This window comes from Arvicanthis niloticus, chromosome 26, assembly GCF_011762505.2.
Source record: "Arvicanthis niloticus isolate mArvNil1 chromosome 26, mArvNil1.pat.X, whole genome shotgun sequence".
In the NCBI taxonomy this organism is placed as follows: domain Eukaryota; kingdom Metazoa; phylum Chordata; class Mammalia; order Rodentia; family Muridae; genus Arvicanthis; species Arvicanthis niloticus.
In genome coordinates, this window is record NC_133434.1 from 24,982,132 (window position 1) to 24,999,557 (window position 17,426).

General features: G+C 40.0%; 1 protein-coding gene across 4 annotated transcripts in view; it reads right to left on the bottom strand.

The window, feature by feature from the left end:
* The window catches only part of Dmxl2 (Dmx like 2), a 144,472-nt gene that overhangs the window by 46,960 nt on the left and 80,086 nt on the right, over nucleotides 1-17,426 (bottom strand). For all 4 annotated transcript variants that reach the window (XM_076925250.1, XM_076925249.1, XM_076925252.1 and 1 more), the window contains exons 16-19: nucleotides 10,966-11,085; nucleotides 9,192-9,419; nucleotides 4,612-6,288; nucleotides 534-644 (exon numbers count right to left, since the gene is read on the bottom strand). In XM_076925250.1, the coding sequence (XP_076781365.1) occupies nucleotides 534-644; nucleotides 4,612-6,288; nucleotides 9,192-9,419; nucleotides 10,966-11,085 (2,136 nt within the window). The remainder of the gene's footprint in view (nucleotides 1-533; nucleotides 645-4,611; nucleotides 6,289-9,191; nucleotides 9,420-10,965; nucleotides 11,086-17,426) is intronic.

A 17,426-nucleotide genomic window follows, 5' to 3' on the forward strand; every position in this document is an offset into this window, starting at 1 on the left:
TAGCAACTAAGAACACATGCTGAGGTAAAAATGAATAAAGTGGAGACTGGTGGAACATGCCTGTAAGTCCAACACCTAGAAACTCAGGCAGGAGGATCACCAAGAGTTCCAGTCCAGCCTGGGCCACACAGAGAGATCCTGTGAAAAGGAAGTGAGGGAGTGGTGAGGAGAGGAGGGAGAGAGGGAACCAAGGTGACAACACAAAGAATAAAGCTTATATAGTTCTTAAAGATAAGGCATCAGGAAAATTCAGAGCTATGTGGTGGATGCTCTGAGTTACTACATTTTCTACCACAACTTTACCACACGTCTCAGAGCTAGGCGGTCTAAACAAAGGCTGCCGAGCAGGACAGAGCTGAAACACACACAGGAAAATGGCAGGTGGGTACCATGTGACATGAAGACCACAGGCTACTGACAGGTGTGACAGGTGTACCTATATGATCCACCTGCTTCTTAGACACAAAAAGCCACACCCAGCACCACAACGTTCAATCAAAGCAGTACAAAGATTCAAACAGTAAGTAGAATACCTTGGTGAAGGAGCTGGACTCGGTATAAAGGAGGCAGTGATGTTAACAGGCATGTGTGCAAGCGCATTGCTAACAAGTATCTCAAACCACACTCATCTAAGGTGTCTCTTCCTGTAATTGTAAATAAAAATATGTTAAGAAAGAATAGATTCAACAGGATTGAACAGCCACAAACAGATTCAAAAGGTATGATCTGAATATTAAATTCTGTAATAATATGCACAAATATATATTTTAACATATTCCTTTGTAAATAACTTTTTGTCTTTACAAAGTATGTATCCTTACAAAACACAAATATTAAAACTCCTAAGTAGAAAATGATTTGGGAAAATAAAGCTACCTACTATACAAATAACATTAATACCTAAACTTACTCATAATAAATGAAAGAAACCTTAAAATCTAGTGGAGTGTGTATTAAGTAAGTAAGTGTGGCACACTGAGTAAGAATGGCCTCCTAAAGTTCATGTATTTGAATGCCTGGTCCTCTGTTGGTGGAACTGCTTGGGAATGACTAAGGCTTACCATTACTGGAGGTTGTCACTGGTGTCAGATTGTGAGGTTTCAAAAGTCCACACCACCCCCAGCTTGTTTGCTTTTTCTGCCTGTGGACCAGATGTGAGCTCTCAGCTGCTGCTTCAGTACCATGCCTGCCTGTCTGTCTGTCTGTCTGTCTGTCTGCCTCCTGCCTGCCTGCCTGCCTGTCTGTCTGTCTGTCTGTCTGCTGCCTGCCTGCCTCCTGCCTGCCTGCCTGCCTGCCTGTCTGTCTGTCTGCTACCATGCTCCCCACCATGATGGTCATGGACTCACCCTCTGAAACTAAGCCCCAATAATCTTGTCCTTCTCTAGTTGCCTTGGTCATAGTGTCTCTTCACAGCAACAGAAAAGGAAGTAAGACATTAAGTAAGTTTGAAACTCCTGGCAAATTTCTCTGCAATGAACTGAGATTTTACTGACAGGAATCATATACTAAAGGCAAATAATCTGTTACAATAATTAAAAAACTAACATTATCTAGGCTATTTAGCTTGACAAAAATACTACCAAAGATTTGAACTTTTATTCTCTGGGTTTGTGGAAGGTCAAAAAGGGCAACCTGCATCTTTACCTTGATTCCACAAAGTTAGTGACAGTTTGGACAAAGACATGAAAGCATGGCGAGTTAATAAGGCTTTGCAGCAATGCAAGAGCACTGGCAGATCCCAAGGCAGCAACTGACAGACTCCTCAAAAAGCCAAGTGTTTACAGAAAAAAAAAAAAAAAAACCAACTATCTTATTGCCAAGGCTTTGGTTCCAGCTCTATTTCCTATAGGCATTCATCTATGTACTCACTAAGTAGATATGTATCTACTATGTGGGAGACAGGTTAGGCACTGCAGAATTAAAAGTAAGCAAAATAATTAATACATAATATATGGAAATGAATTCTAATTGAGAACATAAAATAGGACTGAGAGATGAGATGGGGGTGCCAAATTAATAGTGTTCTGTTTCATACAATGGACCCAGGGAAGAAGTTTACGATGTGATGAAATCTGAGAAATTTGAGGTTAGGGAATGAGTCATGCATAGTACTAAAAGAACATCCTATGCACATAGAAGGTAAATATAAAGGCTTAGAAAGGAGCATGCTCCGATGTCCGTGGGCTAACAGAAGCCCAAACACTGTAGAAATGGGCACAGACCATGTAAAACCTTGTAAACCACTGCAAGGTTTCGAAAGTCTCAGAGAAACCACTTTATCTACTGAACAGAGAGACACACAAGCAGACAATTCTCTGTGAGTGTAAGGCCAGCCTGGCCTACACAGCAGAGTTTGGGCCAGCATGGCTATGCTAAGATCCTATCTAAGAAAAGAAAATGAACAGAAAGAATGAACACACACATTGGTGAGACTTAATGTGATGGTTTCTATGGGAAAGACAGAGTTGATATGAATGGAGCCGTCAGGAGACTTTTCAATAATTAGTCAGGAATCAACTGTGGCTTGAACCCAGGTAGTAACTGCACAGGAGATGAGAAATGACTAGATTCTGGATATAACAGAACTGATCTATGAGAACATGTTCCAATGTACTGGAGGCTGCCATAACACAAGAGGTAAGTTGTCTCACCAGAGCAAACTGATGAATTCTTACCTAGAATCCTTTGGCTGAAATATACAAATCATTTCATTTTTAAGTGCAATTTCCCACCTATGAAATGCCTTATCCACTTCATAATGTCCACTATGACCAGAATAATTTATAAAGTATTGGCCAATAATAAAGCTTTGTATCAGAAAGTTTAATTTTCATGGATTATGACAAGTATTTCCTTTTTAAAAGATTTATCTTTAACTGGGAGGTGGTGGCGCACGCCTTTAATCCCAGCACCTGGGAGTCAGAAGCAGGTGGATTTCTGAGTTCGAGGCCAGCCTGGTCTACAGAGTGAGATCCAGGACAGCCAGGGCTACACAGAGAAACCCTGTCTCAAAAAACATAACAAAAAAAAAAAAAAAAGATTTATCTTTCTTCTTTTCAACACTCCCCTCTGTGTATGTGGGGTGTGTGGGTGTCTGTACAGGTATGTGCACATGAGTTAAAGTGCACAGGAGGTCTACAATGGAGTTAAGAGACTGTTCTAAGCTGCTCAGTGTGGGTGCTGGGAATTAAATTTGGTCCTATGCAAGAATAGCAAGCACTCTTCACAACTGAGCCATCTGTCTCTTCAGCCTCCAAGCCCTTTCTTAATTCCCCAGAGAAAAACAACTACCACTATCTATTGTTAACAACATCAGTAACAGCTACCACTGTCAACTGTAACAGTATCAGCTGTACAGGAAAGGCTTACTGCTGTTCTTGGGGTGGTTTTACTCTACTGCCCACAACCCTGAAACAGTTATGACCTTCTGGTCCTTCTCATCATAACTAGAAAGTGGGTCACAGACAAACCTTCTAAGGTCTCTGGTTATTTTAATCTACAGAAGGAAAATTGTAAGAATTTAAACCTGTGAAAAATGTTGCTGATGGGCTATGGCAAACATTTTTATAGTCGCCCCTCAATTTAAAAGTTTTAAGGAATTTTTAAAATACAGTTCTGAAAGCAACAATTTTCCACATATGCCATTTAATACCTATATGACTGTATGAGTCCCTTACGTTTTCTAAGGATTATAATTCATTTATAAGACTGTATATATTATATACATATATAGAGAGATTATATATACATACATGTGTAGTGACAGCCACCTACCCACTAGAGGATTATGATAATTAAATGGAATAAGGCACCTAGCATATAATAACTCTCCACTCCTCTGCAATACTAATGGAATGAATCAATGATCAATAATTTTGTTTCTTTTGCTAATGTCATTGCTTACAATCAACTCTATCACCTTCAACCAGCTGGACAGAAGAGACTGTGATCCAGTTTCAAATGGCAAGATACATATTACATTAAATGTCTGAAATGTTTGGACAAACTTATGTAATGGCAAAAGGTTATTTCTGTGGCTGGAGAGGAGGTTCAGCAGTTAACAGTCAATGACTCTCCAGAGGAGTTCAGCTCAGTTTCTAAGCACACACAAAAGGCTGTAACTCCAGTTTTAGGGGATCTAATGCAGCACTAGGAATGCATACAGGATGCATACACATATACAAGCAAAACGTTTTTCAAAAATTATTTATGCCTCAAATGGAAAAATATGCAAGTTGATCCATGAGGTCCCTGTAAGGTTCATGATACGAAAAAACAAAAACAAAAAACAAAAAAAAAAACAAAAAAGGGTCATTTTAATTATTCAAAGAAAAACAACACCATTAGGAATCAATGTTTTAAATACTAAGACAAATGTTTTGAGTCTAAGTGCTCAGTGAGAATCCACACAGACATCACAAATCTGTGTATCACACATGCCTGCCTCAACTGTCTTTTCTTTTACAAATAAGCATGTTCTATAATAATTATTCACAGGTCTTTTTTTCCTACAAGGGTTGAAAGAAAAAATAAGTCAACATATTAGTCATTACACAAATAACACAATGTTTTTATTAACTATAAACTTAACATTCATGTTGAAAGTTTTACCTGAGTAGTTCTTATCCCTGTTTTCATCAAGCTCAGTACTGGTGGTTGCCACAGTATCAGCCAGTGCTACAAGGAACATCTGCTCCAAGCGGGTAAGGCCTGGTAGACTTGAGTGCATTAGATGACTTGAAAGTACTCTAGCATGTTCCTGGCCAAAATAAGCTGGTCCATACTGTGACAGGTTTATTACTTTTGATTTGTTCTCTCTCTTTTCTGGCTCTAAATCAATATCATCTGTTGTTATCTCCTGGACTTGGAACAGTTCTGAATATTGATCCTCTGGTTGGCTTTCAATTTTGTCCTCATAGCTCTGTGGCTTTTTTGTATTGTCTTCTGAAATTCTGTAGGATGTGTCCTGGTCTGCAGCAAGTAATGCGTGTAGTGGTAGTGGAGGAATAGAGTCTATCTCGGTATAATCTCGAGTACCATCCTTTCCAATGGTAACTGTATCCTTCGCTGTACTGCCACTCACACTAATGGTTCGAGAGAGATGCCGCTTAGTTCCTTCTCCAGTATCAGGATCCCGAACTATTGCAACTTCACCTGCAATGCACTTTACTAAATGGGAAAGAATGGCCTTAGCTCTTCTAACTTTCCCTAAGTCCATCAATTCTAATAGCTGAGTTGGATGATACTGTGGCAGAGTAGGAGAAAGCGCATGTGCAGCCTCAAATAAGCCACCATCTTGAACCACAGTTGGTGAACAGAAAACATCATCAGGGATAGCTGCTCCTTCAACAATACTTTTCCTTGCCAACACAGAGGATTTAAAGGCAGAATGATCTTGCATTATCGTCTCTTCAACAGGACTATCAGCTTCAATGTCTCCAAATTTGACAGAATGTTTCCATTGGGCATATACATGCATTTCACAATCCATTCCCACCACCAATATTCCATCTCTTACCCAAGAGAGAGAAACAGGCAATGAAGGGGTACCATCCACAGAGGATACTAAGTCTATAGATCTCAGAAGAACCCATCTTGACTTAACTCCTTGCTTGATACTACCACCTAGTGGTAAAGTAATGACAGCTACTCCATCCTTACTGTTGGTCTGATCACTTACAATTCCTGAAAGTCTCCCATACATGAAGATATTAGCACCAACCCCCACTGTGAGGATGTGAGAGCCATCTTCTTTCGACACCCAGTCCAAATGTACTAAATGCTTGATATTTGGAATAAGGTATTTATCCTTACTTAAAAATGCATCTGATTTGCTATACACAAACAGATTACTGTCAACACTGACCCTTGAATCAAGTACACTTCCAACCTTAACCAAATCATCCAGATGGATCGTCTGTTCTAAAACCCATTCTGATCCTCCTGTAGATTCGCATTCAAATATACAGACATGCATAGAGAACTCTTTAGAAATAAAACCATTGTGGTGGACGGGCTGCTTGTAAGCCACTGCAAGACGGCCTGTATATGAGCAGCTAACAGCAACAGGTCTTCCCACGATGCTCACAGTACTGCTGTTATCTTCTCCCTCATCATTCATCAAGGGCCATCTCCTCCAATGATAGGTCTCATTCTCATCACTTGTATTGCCCAGTGAGTTAGTTTCCATACAACATTTCCAGAAGCGCACTTTATTGTCCGAGCAAGTTGTAACCACTAAATAAGGTGCAAGGCACACTGGATAAATTGAAGAGGAACTCAGATGACCTTTATAAAAAGGAAAGAAAATAGTCATAATCAGAGAATCACAAAATGTGAGATCAATAGATCTCAAACTCTTTACTCAGTTTAATTTACTGTCTTTCAATGTTGAGCCAGAACCCTCTTGTATCAGTCTGTCTACACTTCCCATATATTATCGACTATAAGATACTGACTAAGATTTGGGATCAGAAGACCTGGATTCAAGTTACAATCCATCAATATCCTTGGAAGAATGGGAAAACCATTTAAACATGTAAGTCCGTTCCATCTAGACAACAGGGAGCAATTTTTACCTGACTTGGGATGTCAGTGTCTATGAGACATTTGAAAGCATTTCATAAAGCCTCTGTATAATTTATTTCTAAGTTTCAATAAACAAATGAGTATATTTCAAACTCTCAAATATGTTTGAACATTAGTTATGTGTGTGTGCAAGTGAGTACAGGTGACCTTGGAGACCAGAAGAGAGAGAGACAGATAACCCCAGAGCTATAGTTACAAGTGTGGTTAGAAGCTGCCTGATGTGGATACCGTTCTGAAAGAACAGTAAATGTCCCAGCCATCTAACTAACCTCCAGATATTTTGAAAAACTAAACACCCTCTATATTTGGAAACTGTCCCTGGAAAAGAAGTAATTGGGAGGCAGAGGCAGGATCAAAAGCCCCAGACTCTCCCACATACGTTAATGAGTTCCAGACCAGCTTCGGCTACAAAGTAAGACTCTGGAACAAAACCAACCAAACAAAACCAAGACAATTTCTCTGTCAAAAACCAAACAAAACCAAAATGAACTGGATCTTTTAGATCTACATCAAACACAAAAGCCCATAATAAAAGTCTTCTCAAGATAATCTTTCAATTGTGAATGCAGATCTGTCTTAGGGATAAGTAAAAAAACACTATACTCAATATCATCCATTATAAAGCAAAAACAGATTGAACCTCAACTGTGATTTGTCATTATCATTATCCTAGGAACTCTCCAATTAGAATTCCACAGGTGGCAAGTCATTTCAGATGTGTAGCCTCAAATTCAATCCCTTAAATTACCTCATCTACCTTACTAAAGGCAGTATATCATTACAGGCCAGAACCATCCAGTTCTGAAAACTGCATGGATAGATGGACAGACGGATGGACAGATGGACAGACAGGCAGACAGACTGAACAAAAATAAGTAGGTAGATGACATTGTCTTTAATATTTATTTATTTGTTTGTTTGTGTTTGTTTATTTATTTATAGTGTGTTAGGGCAGGTGCACAGGGTCGCGGTATACACAGGGTACACACATGTCAGGTATATACATGGAGGCCTCCTGCCACTCTCTAGGACCTGAGCTTACATTCAGGTCATTGAGCCTACAGAGAATGTGTCTACCAGCAAAGCCATTTCAATGTCCAGAAATACATATTCTAATGTGAGGTATCTACTATATGTATTTTGGAATACTATCATGACAAAACCTCAGAGATGAAATGCATTTGTATGCAAATCACTGAAGTTCATTTAGTTGTTGTATTTACAGCTAGAAGGCTCAGAAAATAAAGGTGCTTGCCCCCAAACCTGATGACTCCAGTGTGACCTCTGAAGCTTGACTCCTGCACAGTATGTGACCTCCAGATGTGTTGGGAGCCTACTTTTAGCAGAAAGCGGCTAGAAAGCAGCTATCCACATGCTAGCCACATCTCCAAGGCTTATGTCATATCCATGTGCCTACAAGGGGCATGGCAAAAGTGTATAAATACCCCAGATTTCCCTTCAATAAAAGAGAATTGAACAGAACCTCTGTCTTGTCTCCATTCCTTGCGTCTCTTCCCCCTATCCTCTCTCTCTCTCTCTCTCTCTCTCTCTCTCTCTCTCTCTCTCTCTCTCTTTCTCTCTCTCTCTCTCTCTCTCTCTCTCTCTCTCTAGACCCTGACCTGAAGACCTGAGCGACAGTTTGAAGCCAGGCAGTGGTGGCATATGCCTTTAATCCCACCCTTTGAAAGGCCAAACCGGGCAGAGTGGAGCAGGCCGCAACATAGCAACTATTCAGGCATTGTTAAGTCTTTTGTCTCAAGGTTGCAACAAAGATGTATGTTGTAGCATGTCCTGTCCCAATAAATAAATAAATGTACAAATGTAAAATACTTTAAGGTTTTACTCAGTGCTAACCATGTTTTAACTATGTATATATGAACAAGGTTTGACAGATACTTCTGAAGGAAAATGTAATCTCTACACCTGGGAGGCTATGCCAGGAAGACTGCCATGAGTTCAAGGCCAGCTACATAATGACAAAAACCAAGAGAGAACAACAACAACAGGCAGTGTCTTAGAAGTACTTCCACTTCTCAGGAGATGATTTTCAGACTCCTTCTTGGTTACCTTGAGAAAAACTATACTTAGAAATGGTTTGGTTCCTTCACACTATAACCCATTCTTCCATGTGCACATGGGTGAGAAAGAACCAGCAAATGGAATTTATCATAAAAATTATTATTAACAGAAACTTGTTTCCATTTGTAGCAAATGTGAAGCTTGGTCTTCATGTGGGTCCCCTAACAAGTGGAGCAGGGGCTGTCTTGGTCTCTGTCCCCTGCCACTGGATCCTTTCCCGTACCTGGACTGCCTGTGGTGGGCCTCAGTGAGATGTGCCTAGTCCTGCTAGGACTTGATGTCCCAGGGTGGGTGGTACTCAAAGGGAGGAAGTTATAGGGGGAGAGATTTGTAAGGGTGGAACTGGGAGGAGTGGAAAGAGGGGTATAAAGTGAATAAAAAATAAACTATTGAGGAAAAAACAGAAACATATTTCTAAAAGCGTAGATCACTACAAGCAGTAACTCCCTCAATGTCACTGTAGCACATACATTAGAACATAACACTCTTTGATGTACCACTGCTCAGTCTCAAGTAGACTTTACCTGCTGAAGGTGTTGCTCTTATTACTTCAACAGCTTCTGGCAGATCCAGGGGCTGGCTATATACAAGTCTGGAGCTCAGAATAAGTTTACTAGCAGTTTGAAGATTAGCAATTGATGAGGAATGTGGCATAGAGCTCACACTAGAGGAGGTTTCTGGAGAAGAGTCCAAGTTCTTCTGTCCCGGGACTGAAAGCAGACTGTCGGATGAGATGCCCTCTGCAGCTTTGGCTTTGTGAATAAATTTGAGATGGATTACCAGCACTATTCATACAAGATGAGACATCTTATTATTCTCTAAGAAATGTAACTTCTTACATATGTTCCCACTTGTTGAGAGACAATTTTTAGACTCCTTGCCTACCTTGAGAAATATATACTTTTCAACTGTTTGGTTTCTTCTTACCGTGACCTACTTCTTCACAGGGACATGTCAGAGGAGAACAACAACCTATGAGGTCTAAGCCTTGAGTTACATAGTACACCATTCCTAAACCTTAACACACTAAAGGCCTAAGAAACACATTAACGTATGAACTCCTGTGTCTAGCCCCAGAAACACTGATTACATTAACTTGGGACAGATCTCAGTAATCTGTATTTTTAATAAACAGCCTGGTGGGCTAGTAAGATTGCTTAGTAGGTAAGGGCACTTATTTGATGTTTATAAAACTGGTCAATAGTAAAATTAATACCAAAAATAACAGAATCTTTCAACAACTCTTAGAACTTTGTGCTAACTATTTTAAAGTAGATTCACCTTGACAACTAAATGACAGATGTCTAAGAGAATAAGCCAGTTACACTGAATCAAAGATTGCATATCACACTGTGTATTGACAAGTCAAGTCACAGTGTAATCTGTAAAAATACCTACCATATATAAATTAAAAATAAAAATATATGTAAGATACCTTATTGTCCGGCAACAGTGGATTCAGCATGGTATGGCTACCCCTGTGATTCTTTACTTAACAATCAAACAGCACAATTTAAAAATTAAAAAAGAAACCACAAGAGAGCCTACACAGTGAGTTCACGGATAGCTCATTCTATATAATGAGATTGTGTGTCAAAAAAGAAAGAACAAAAAGAAAACTGCCCTGGGAGTGAGTGCAGCTCACTGAAAAAGCCCCTGAGTGCCAAAGGTAGCCCTGACCCCTCACCCAGACAAAACTCCATTTCCTTGCCTCATAATTAATCTGAATGGGTATAGTAGAGCATGTGTGAAATAGTTTATCATCTACACTACTGTATCTCTTGAGGTTAACCTTCAGATGTTCAATCACGTTTTCCCAACAACTGTTGCTCATAATGCTAGGCGGAAGCAGTAAAGGAGAGACTCTACGTATGTACCACATGGACTCTTACCACCAGGGCTGACTTAAAAACATGGATGCCACAGACAGACAGCAGGTACTCCATAACTGTTAACTAAAATAATTCAGGCAACCTCTTTTTTTTTATTTCCAGTATATCTAATGTGCTCACAGACTGATTTATTTTTAGAGTCAGTCTGTTTCAGAAACTCAGCATGGTTGCATGTATTTTTCAAACCTAGCACTCAGGAGATTGAGGACCTTGGGCTATATCATCTTCATCTTCATCATCATCATCAACAACATCAACATCCTCTTCCTCCTCATCATCATATTTTCATTCATCAACATATTCCATTTATCAACTCATTTCTTCATCTTAAAGGATCAACCCATTTTCTATAAAAATATCTTTATTTTACATCATCTCTGTATAAAATAGCAATATGATTACTTACCTAAACATGCTTGTACAGATTTAAGATGAAGGTGCCACATATGGAGAATAGAGTTATTATTACCGTCTTTCTCAATGACTACTAAAAAGAATTTTTCTGAAAATGGTGGTGGACGATATCCTATTGTTCAAAGGGAGAAAAATAATTATTTTTTTCTGTAGGATTAGAAAAGAATTTTTAATGGTAAAAAAAAATAAAAATCTCCTGATATGTACAGAAGTTGGAAAGAAAGCAAAATGTGGTTACTTGAATATGATTTGTCCTTTCTAAAATTCTTATTAACTTAATTCCCACTGTATTAAGGTATTAGAAAGGTAGAAACATAATCCAGTTGTATTTTGAGCTGGGGCCTTTAAAGGCCGTAGGTTTAGATAAGGAAATCATGGTGGAGTCACAATGGTTACATACTGATAGCTCTCTAAAAGGGTGACAGAGGAGATTTGTCCCCTCTCTCTTCCTACGTGACATTCTGAGCTGCTGCTAGAACTCATTTATCATCAGACAGATACAGCCTTCAATCATAAACCAAAAATCACAAGCCAAAATCTCTATATACTGGATTACTGAGGTACATCAGAAAACGGACTAATACAGTAAGAATTCATTTGAAGAATTATTTTTAACAAATTTTTGTGTCAAAAGTATAACGCTATTAAAACTAACTGCGCTCTGTCCAATGTACACACCAAGTGCACTGCGTGGGCTCAGTGAGTAAAGGAGCTTGCCACAGCCTCCCGAGTTCAGTTCCCAGAACCAGCCCAGGAAAAGGTGGGAGGAAGGAGCTAACCCCACAATCCTGTCTTCACAAGCACACCTACACACTCACACCATGCTCTCACACATGAACAAACAATAATAAATTAGCCAGCCAGAACACTGGTTCCTTCCGGTCGGGGCCAGAGCACTGAGCAGATCTTGGGTGGCAGCTCTGTCCCCAACCTCCAAGAACCCAGAGGAAGCAGGGAGCCCAGGCGCTCTAACTTGGACAGTGTCTTAGAAACTAGTTCTCAGATCTGAGGCCTGGATCAGACCTCTGCCAGGTCTGCTGTTGCGTGGACCCCGGATTCCACCTGAGACATACTGGAAGGTCCACTCAACCCAGAGCCACAGAGGAACAAATGAACTCAGAGCTTCAGACAACATATCCTGAGATATTCTAGAGGAGACACTGCACCCAGAACAGCAGACACCTAGCTGGACTACTACCTTGGAGGCACCATATCCTGAGGCATCCTAGAGGTACCACTGTAATCAGTGCAGCTGGAAAAGATCACAGAGACATCTGGACCCCTAGGAGATCAGACACAAGCTAGATAACTAGAAAGACAGGCTTCAGTCAGAGACAGCAAGAACAGGCAGCACTAGAGTTAACCAGATGGCAAAAGGCAAGAGCAAGAACATAAGCAACAGAAACCAAAGTTACATGGCATCATCAAAACCCAGCTCCCCCATCAGAGCAAGCCCTGAACACCCCATCACACCAGAAAAGCAGGAATCAGAATTAAAATCACTTCTCATGATGATGATAGAGGGCTTTAAGAAAGATATAAATAACACTCTCAAAGAACTTAAGGAGAGCACTGGTAGACAGATAGAAACCCTTAAAGAGGAAACACAAAAATCCCTTAAGGAATTGCAAGAAAATGCAACCAAACGGGAAAAGGAATTAAACAGAACCATGCAGGATCTAAAAATGGAAGTAGAAACAATAAAGAAATCACAAAGGGACAATACCCTGGAGATAGAAAACCTAAAAAAAAGATCAAGAGTCATAGACACAAGTATCACCAACAGAATACAAGAGATGGAAGAGAGAATCTCATGTACAGAAGATACCATGGAAAACATTGACACAACTGTCAAAGAAAATACAAAATGCAAAAAGCTACTAACCCAAAATATACAAGAAATCCAAGACACAATGAGAAGGCCAAACCTAAGGATAATAGGTATAGATGAGGGGGAAGACACCCAACTTAAAGGACCAGTAAATATCCTCAACAAAATTATAGAGGAAAACTTTCCTAACCTAAAGAAAGAGATGTCCATAAATATACAAGAAGCCTACAGAACTCCAAATAGTTTAGACCAGAAAAGAAATACTTCCCGCCATATAATAGTCAAAACATCAAATGTACAAAACAAAGAAAAAATACTAAAAGCAGTAAGGGAAAAAGGCAAAGTAACATATAAAGGCAGACCTATAAGAATTACACCAGACTTCTCACCAGAGACCATAAAAGCCAGAAGATCCTGAACCGATATCATACAGACCCTAAGAGAACACAAATGCCAGCCCAGACTACTATACCCAGCAAAACTCTCAATCATTATTGATGGAGAAACCAAAATATTCCATGACAAATCCAAATTTACACAGTATATCAACACAAATCCAGCACTTCAAAGAATAATTGGTGGAAAACTCCAACATAAGGAGGGAAACTATAACCTAAGCTTGGATTAGCGAAGACTCAACCCACAGACCACATGAAGCTCATAAAGAAGGAAGATCAAGAGGGGATGCCTCAGTTCAGAAGGAGAAACAAAAATGCTCAAGAGAGCAAATAGGGAAACAAAACATGGAACAGAAACTGAAGGAGGGGCCATCAGGAGACCATTCCACCTGGGTATTCACCCCATGTACAGCCACCTAAGCTAAACACTGTTGTGGATGGCTGGAAGTGCATAATGTGAGGAACATGATATAGCTGTCTCCTTAGAGGTCTGCCAAAGACTAACACACACTCAGAGGACAATGTTCACAATTAACCAATGATATGATCAGGGGTTTCCCAATGGAGAACTTAGTGAGAGGACTGAAGGAGCAGAAAGGGTTAGTGACCACAGGTGGAAAGCAACAATACCAAACAACCAGAGCCCCCCAGGGTCTAAACCACCAGCCTGGGAACACATAGGGAGGGACCCAAGACTCCAGAGGTATATGTAGGGGAGGATGGCCTTGTTGGACATAGGTGGGAGAGGAGTTTCTTGGTCCCATAAAAAAAAAAAAAAAAAATGAACACACAGTGGGGGGAGGGAATGTGAGGGCGGGGAGGGGATAGTGAGGGGGGGTAGGTGCGGTCACTGCCTCATAGAAGCATGAGGAGGGGGATGGGATAGGAGGTTTCTGGGTGGTGGGAGGAAGTAGGCTAAGGGGATAAAATCTGAAATGTAAATACTACAACCAATTTTAACAAGAGGGGGAAAAAAAAAGTCTTCAGAACCAACATCTTTAAAAAAATAAATGTCAGCCACCTGGGGGTGGGAAATTTTTTTTTCTTGATACTAAAACTTGTTCTGAGAATTGTATATTGCAGAATACACAGCCTTGGTGTATCTACTCATCAAGCATACTGAGCAGACCTGCCCAAACCTCCGATGTCCTGGAATTCCATCTGGATTCAGTAAAGACACAGCATCAGAGGCTTATCAACTTACTCTTCCCTCCACCCCTCTTCTAATATCTCAACGCCCTTAATCAGCTTGAAGAAGTTAAAGAAGAGTCAGTGCCCCTATTCCCTGAGCTTGGGGACTAAGGTGGTTAATAATGGTCTGTCTTTCTAGGGACAAGTAGTGGTTCTGTTGGAACAGGGGGGATTAGCTAGGACTTATTGCATAGCCATAACCTATTGGTAGAAATCTGTATAATTATTATCAAGATGAAGTTATAATTTCTTAAATGGTACAAAATTTACTTTGATCTCAATTTAAGGTTTTCATTGGTACGAGTCTCTTATTAATATAAAAATGAGATGAATATTGATACGCTCATGGGCATTGTGCCTGTATAACACATTTAGGAATACAATGCCTAGACCTAGCCCTTTTTTAATTTTTTTAACTGATTTGGCACGGTTAACCTATGAGTTAAGGGACTATAGCAAATTCATATTTTTGAGTTTATTGTTAGGGTGCTTTCCATATTTTACTTAGAAATAGCTGAGAGGAGTGAACAGACAACAGTCCAGGTTACTTTACATGGATAGTTGGTTTTCAAAACATCAGAAGTCCATAGAACTGACGCTACAAATATTTATATATTAATGTTCATATTGATTAGAGACCTGTCTGCTCCTGACAGCTTCCTGTCATGGATTCTAAGAAGAATTTGAGCATCCTTGGAGTTACTCCAGTTGTGTGGTAACAGCCACTAGGCAAGAATTGCCTCTCTCCATCTACAGACAAATTACTGTCCAGAAAAGGACACACATGCAGAATAGTCGACTGATTTTATCTGCCTAGACAGAGTAATCAGTCCTTAATAATCCTACATCACCAAGGTCTGTCAGATGATTAAGGGCCAGAAGGCTGAAGATTTGATGCTCCAACGTTTGGTAGTATAGGGGCTTTTCAGGTGTTCAGAGGTCTCTATAAATTGGCTAAGTTTTAGAAGCTATGCTTTGTGCTTCCCACAATTATAGTTAACTCAGTCATTCTGGATTTCTGACAGGGTTGAAAACTTATAGCTATTTACCGTAAGAGAAAAGATTTGAGTGGATGGTTGTCAGCTGACATTCATCCTAAAGCCAGGTTCAGAACTAAATGTTTTTAGTTAGGATAGATGACAGAGGTGCTGGTTAGTCAACAAAAGGATGGACGGGGTATTAGGACTATCTTGTACCTCACTAGTACAAATTGGCATAATTATGCTCTAATTGTATTTTGAGAGAAAAGTTTCATTTTAACAGGAAGGGTGATGTGTAGGAGGAGCTAAGGTAGGAGGAGTACTGAGAGGAAGAAAAGGAGTAAGAAGAGGAGAAGAAGAAGGAGAGGAGAAGCTAGGTGATGAAAGAGAGAAAGAGGGGGGAGACAGGGAGGCAGATATTCATGTATTTCCACCAGTCACAGATAGTTGTTATATCTAGGTTGGTCAGTGGGTTACACCTCTGATTGAACAATTCCAAACTTATAACGCTTATGATTAACATTATTTTAAAAAAATGTATAAATGCAAAAAGGAAAAGGGGGCATGGGATAGGGGTTTCCTAAGGGGGGGTATGGGGAAAGGGGATGGCATCTGAAGTGTAAATAAAATATCTAATTAAAAAAAAAAGAAAAAAAAATTTGCCGGGTGATGGTGGTGCACACCTTTAATCCCAGCACTCGGGAGGCAGAGACAGGTGGATCTCTGTGTTCACAGCCAAACTAGTCTACAGAGGGAGTTCCAGGATAGCCAGAGTGCACAGAGAAACCCTGTCTTGAAAAACCAATAATAACAATAATAATAATAGTAATAGCAGTAATAATAATAATATGACAATAATAATAAATAACAATTAAAATTTTAAAAACACAAAACGAATCCAAAGATAGGCCATCAATCAGGCACTAAAAATTAAACATGAAGGTTAGTGAGGTGGATCAGGGTAAAGGAGCTGCCAAGTCTGGAAACGGCAGGTTTAATCACTAGAACACCATGTTGTCATGTGCCATGGGACACACAGACACACAATAAATAATTAAAAAATGAAAGAACGAAACAGTTTATTCAATCATACTGCTTTCCTAATATGAAATATCATTTTAAAATGTGATTGAGAGGGAGGCAGTAGTAAAGGCACAGAGAAGCTTGTAGGAACTTCATGTTTGAGTGCATTATTCCTGTTACACTTGTTAAACTATATTCTCTAAAAATGAAAGTGAGATCTATATTGGGCTGTACAAACTATCTTTAAGAATGAAAAGTTTGGCATGGGGAGCTGGCTCAGTTGGTAAGAGCTTCTCGCGTATGAGTACCTGAGTTGAGTCCCCAATATACACATGCACATAAAACTATGTGGACTTAAGTTTGGCTATGGAGTCAAACCAGTTTTTAAAAAAAACAAAAATACCAGTATTTTAGGCAAATAACACATAAACTACTTATTATATGACTCTGAGTGTTCTTTATTCCACTAGCTTGGGGATGTAAGCAAACATGCCTCTTTTGGAAATGCAGGTGAGGAACTGGGGAGATGACTCAGGGGTCCAGCATCTCTGCCTGCTGTGCTGGAGTTTTATGTAATCTAACAAAAGCTAGAGTCAGAGAGGAAGGAGCCTCAATGGAAAAAACCATCACCTCCAGTAGACAGGCATTGCCCCAAGCTGACCGAGGGGGCCACCCATGCATCTCAAAATTTTAAACCCAGAAATGTCCCTGTCCAAAGGAAAGACAAGGACAAAAAAAAAAAAAAACCAGAGACTGAAGAAAAGGCCATCCAGAGACGGCTCCACCAAGGGATCCATCCCATCTGCAGACACCAAATCCAGACACTATTGCTGATGCCAAGAATGCTTGCTGACAGGAACCTGACATGGCTGTTCCCTGAGAGGCTCTGCCAGCACCTGACCAATACAGATGCAGATACTCACAGCCAACCTTTGGACTGAGCTCAGGGACCCCAATGGAAGAGGTAGGAAAAGGACTGAAGGAGCTGAGGGGGGTTGAAATCCCATAGTAAGAACAATATCAACTCACT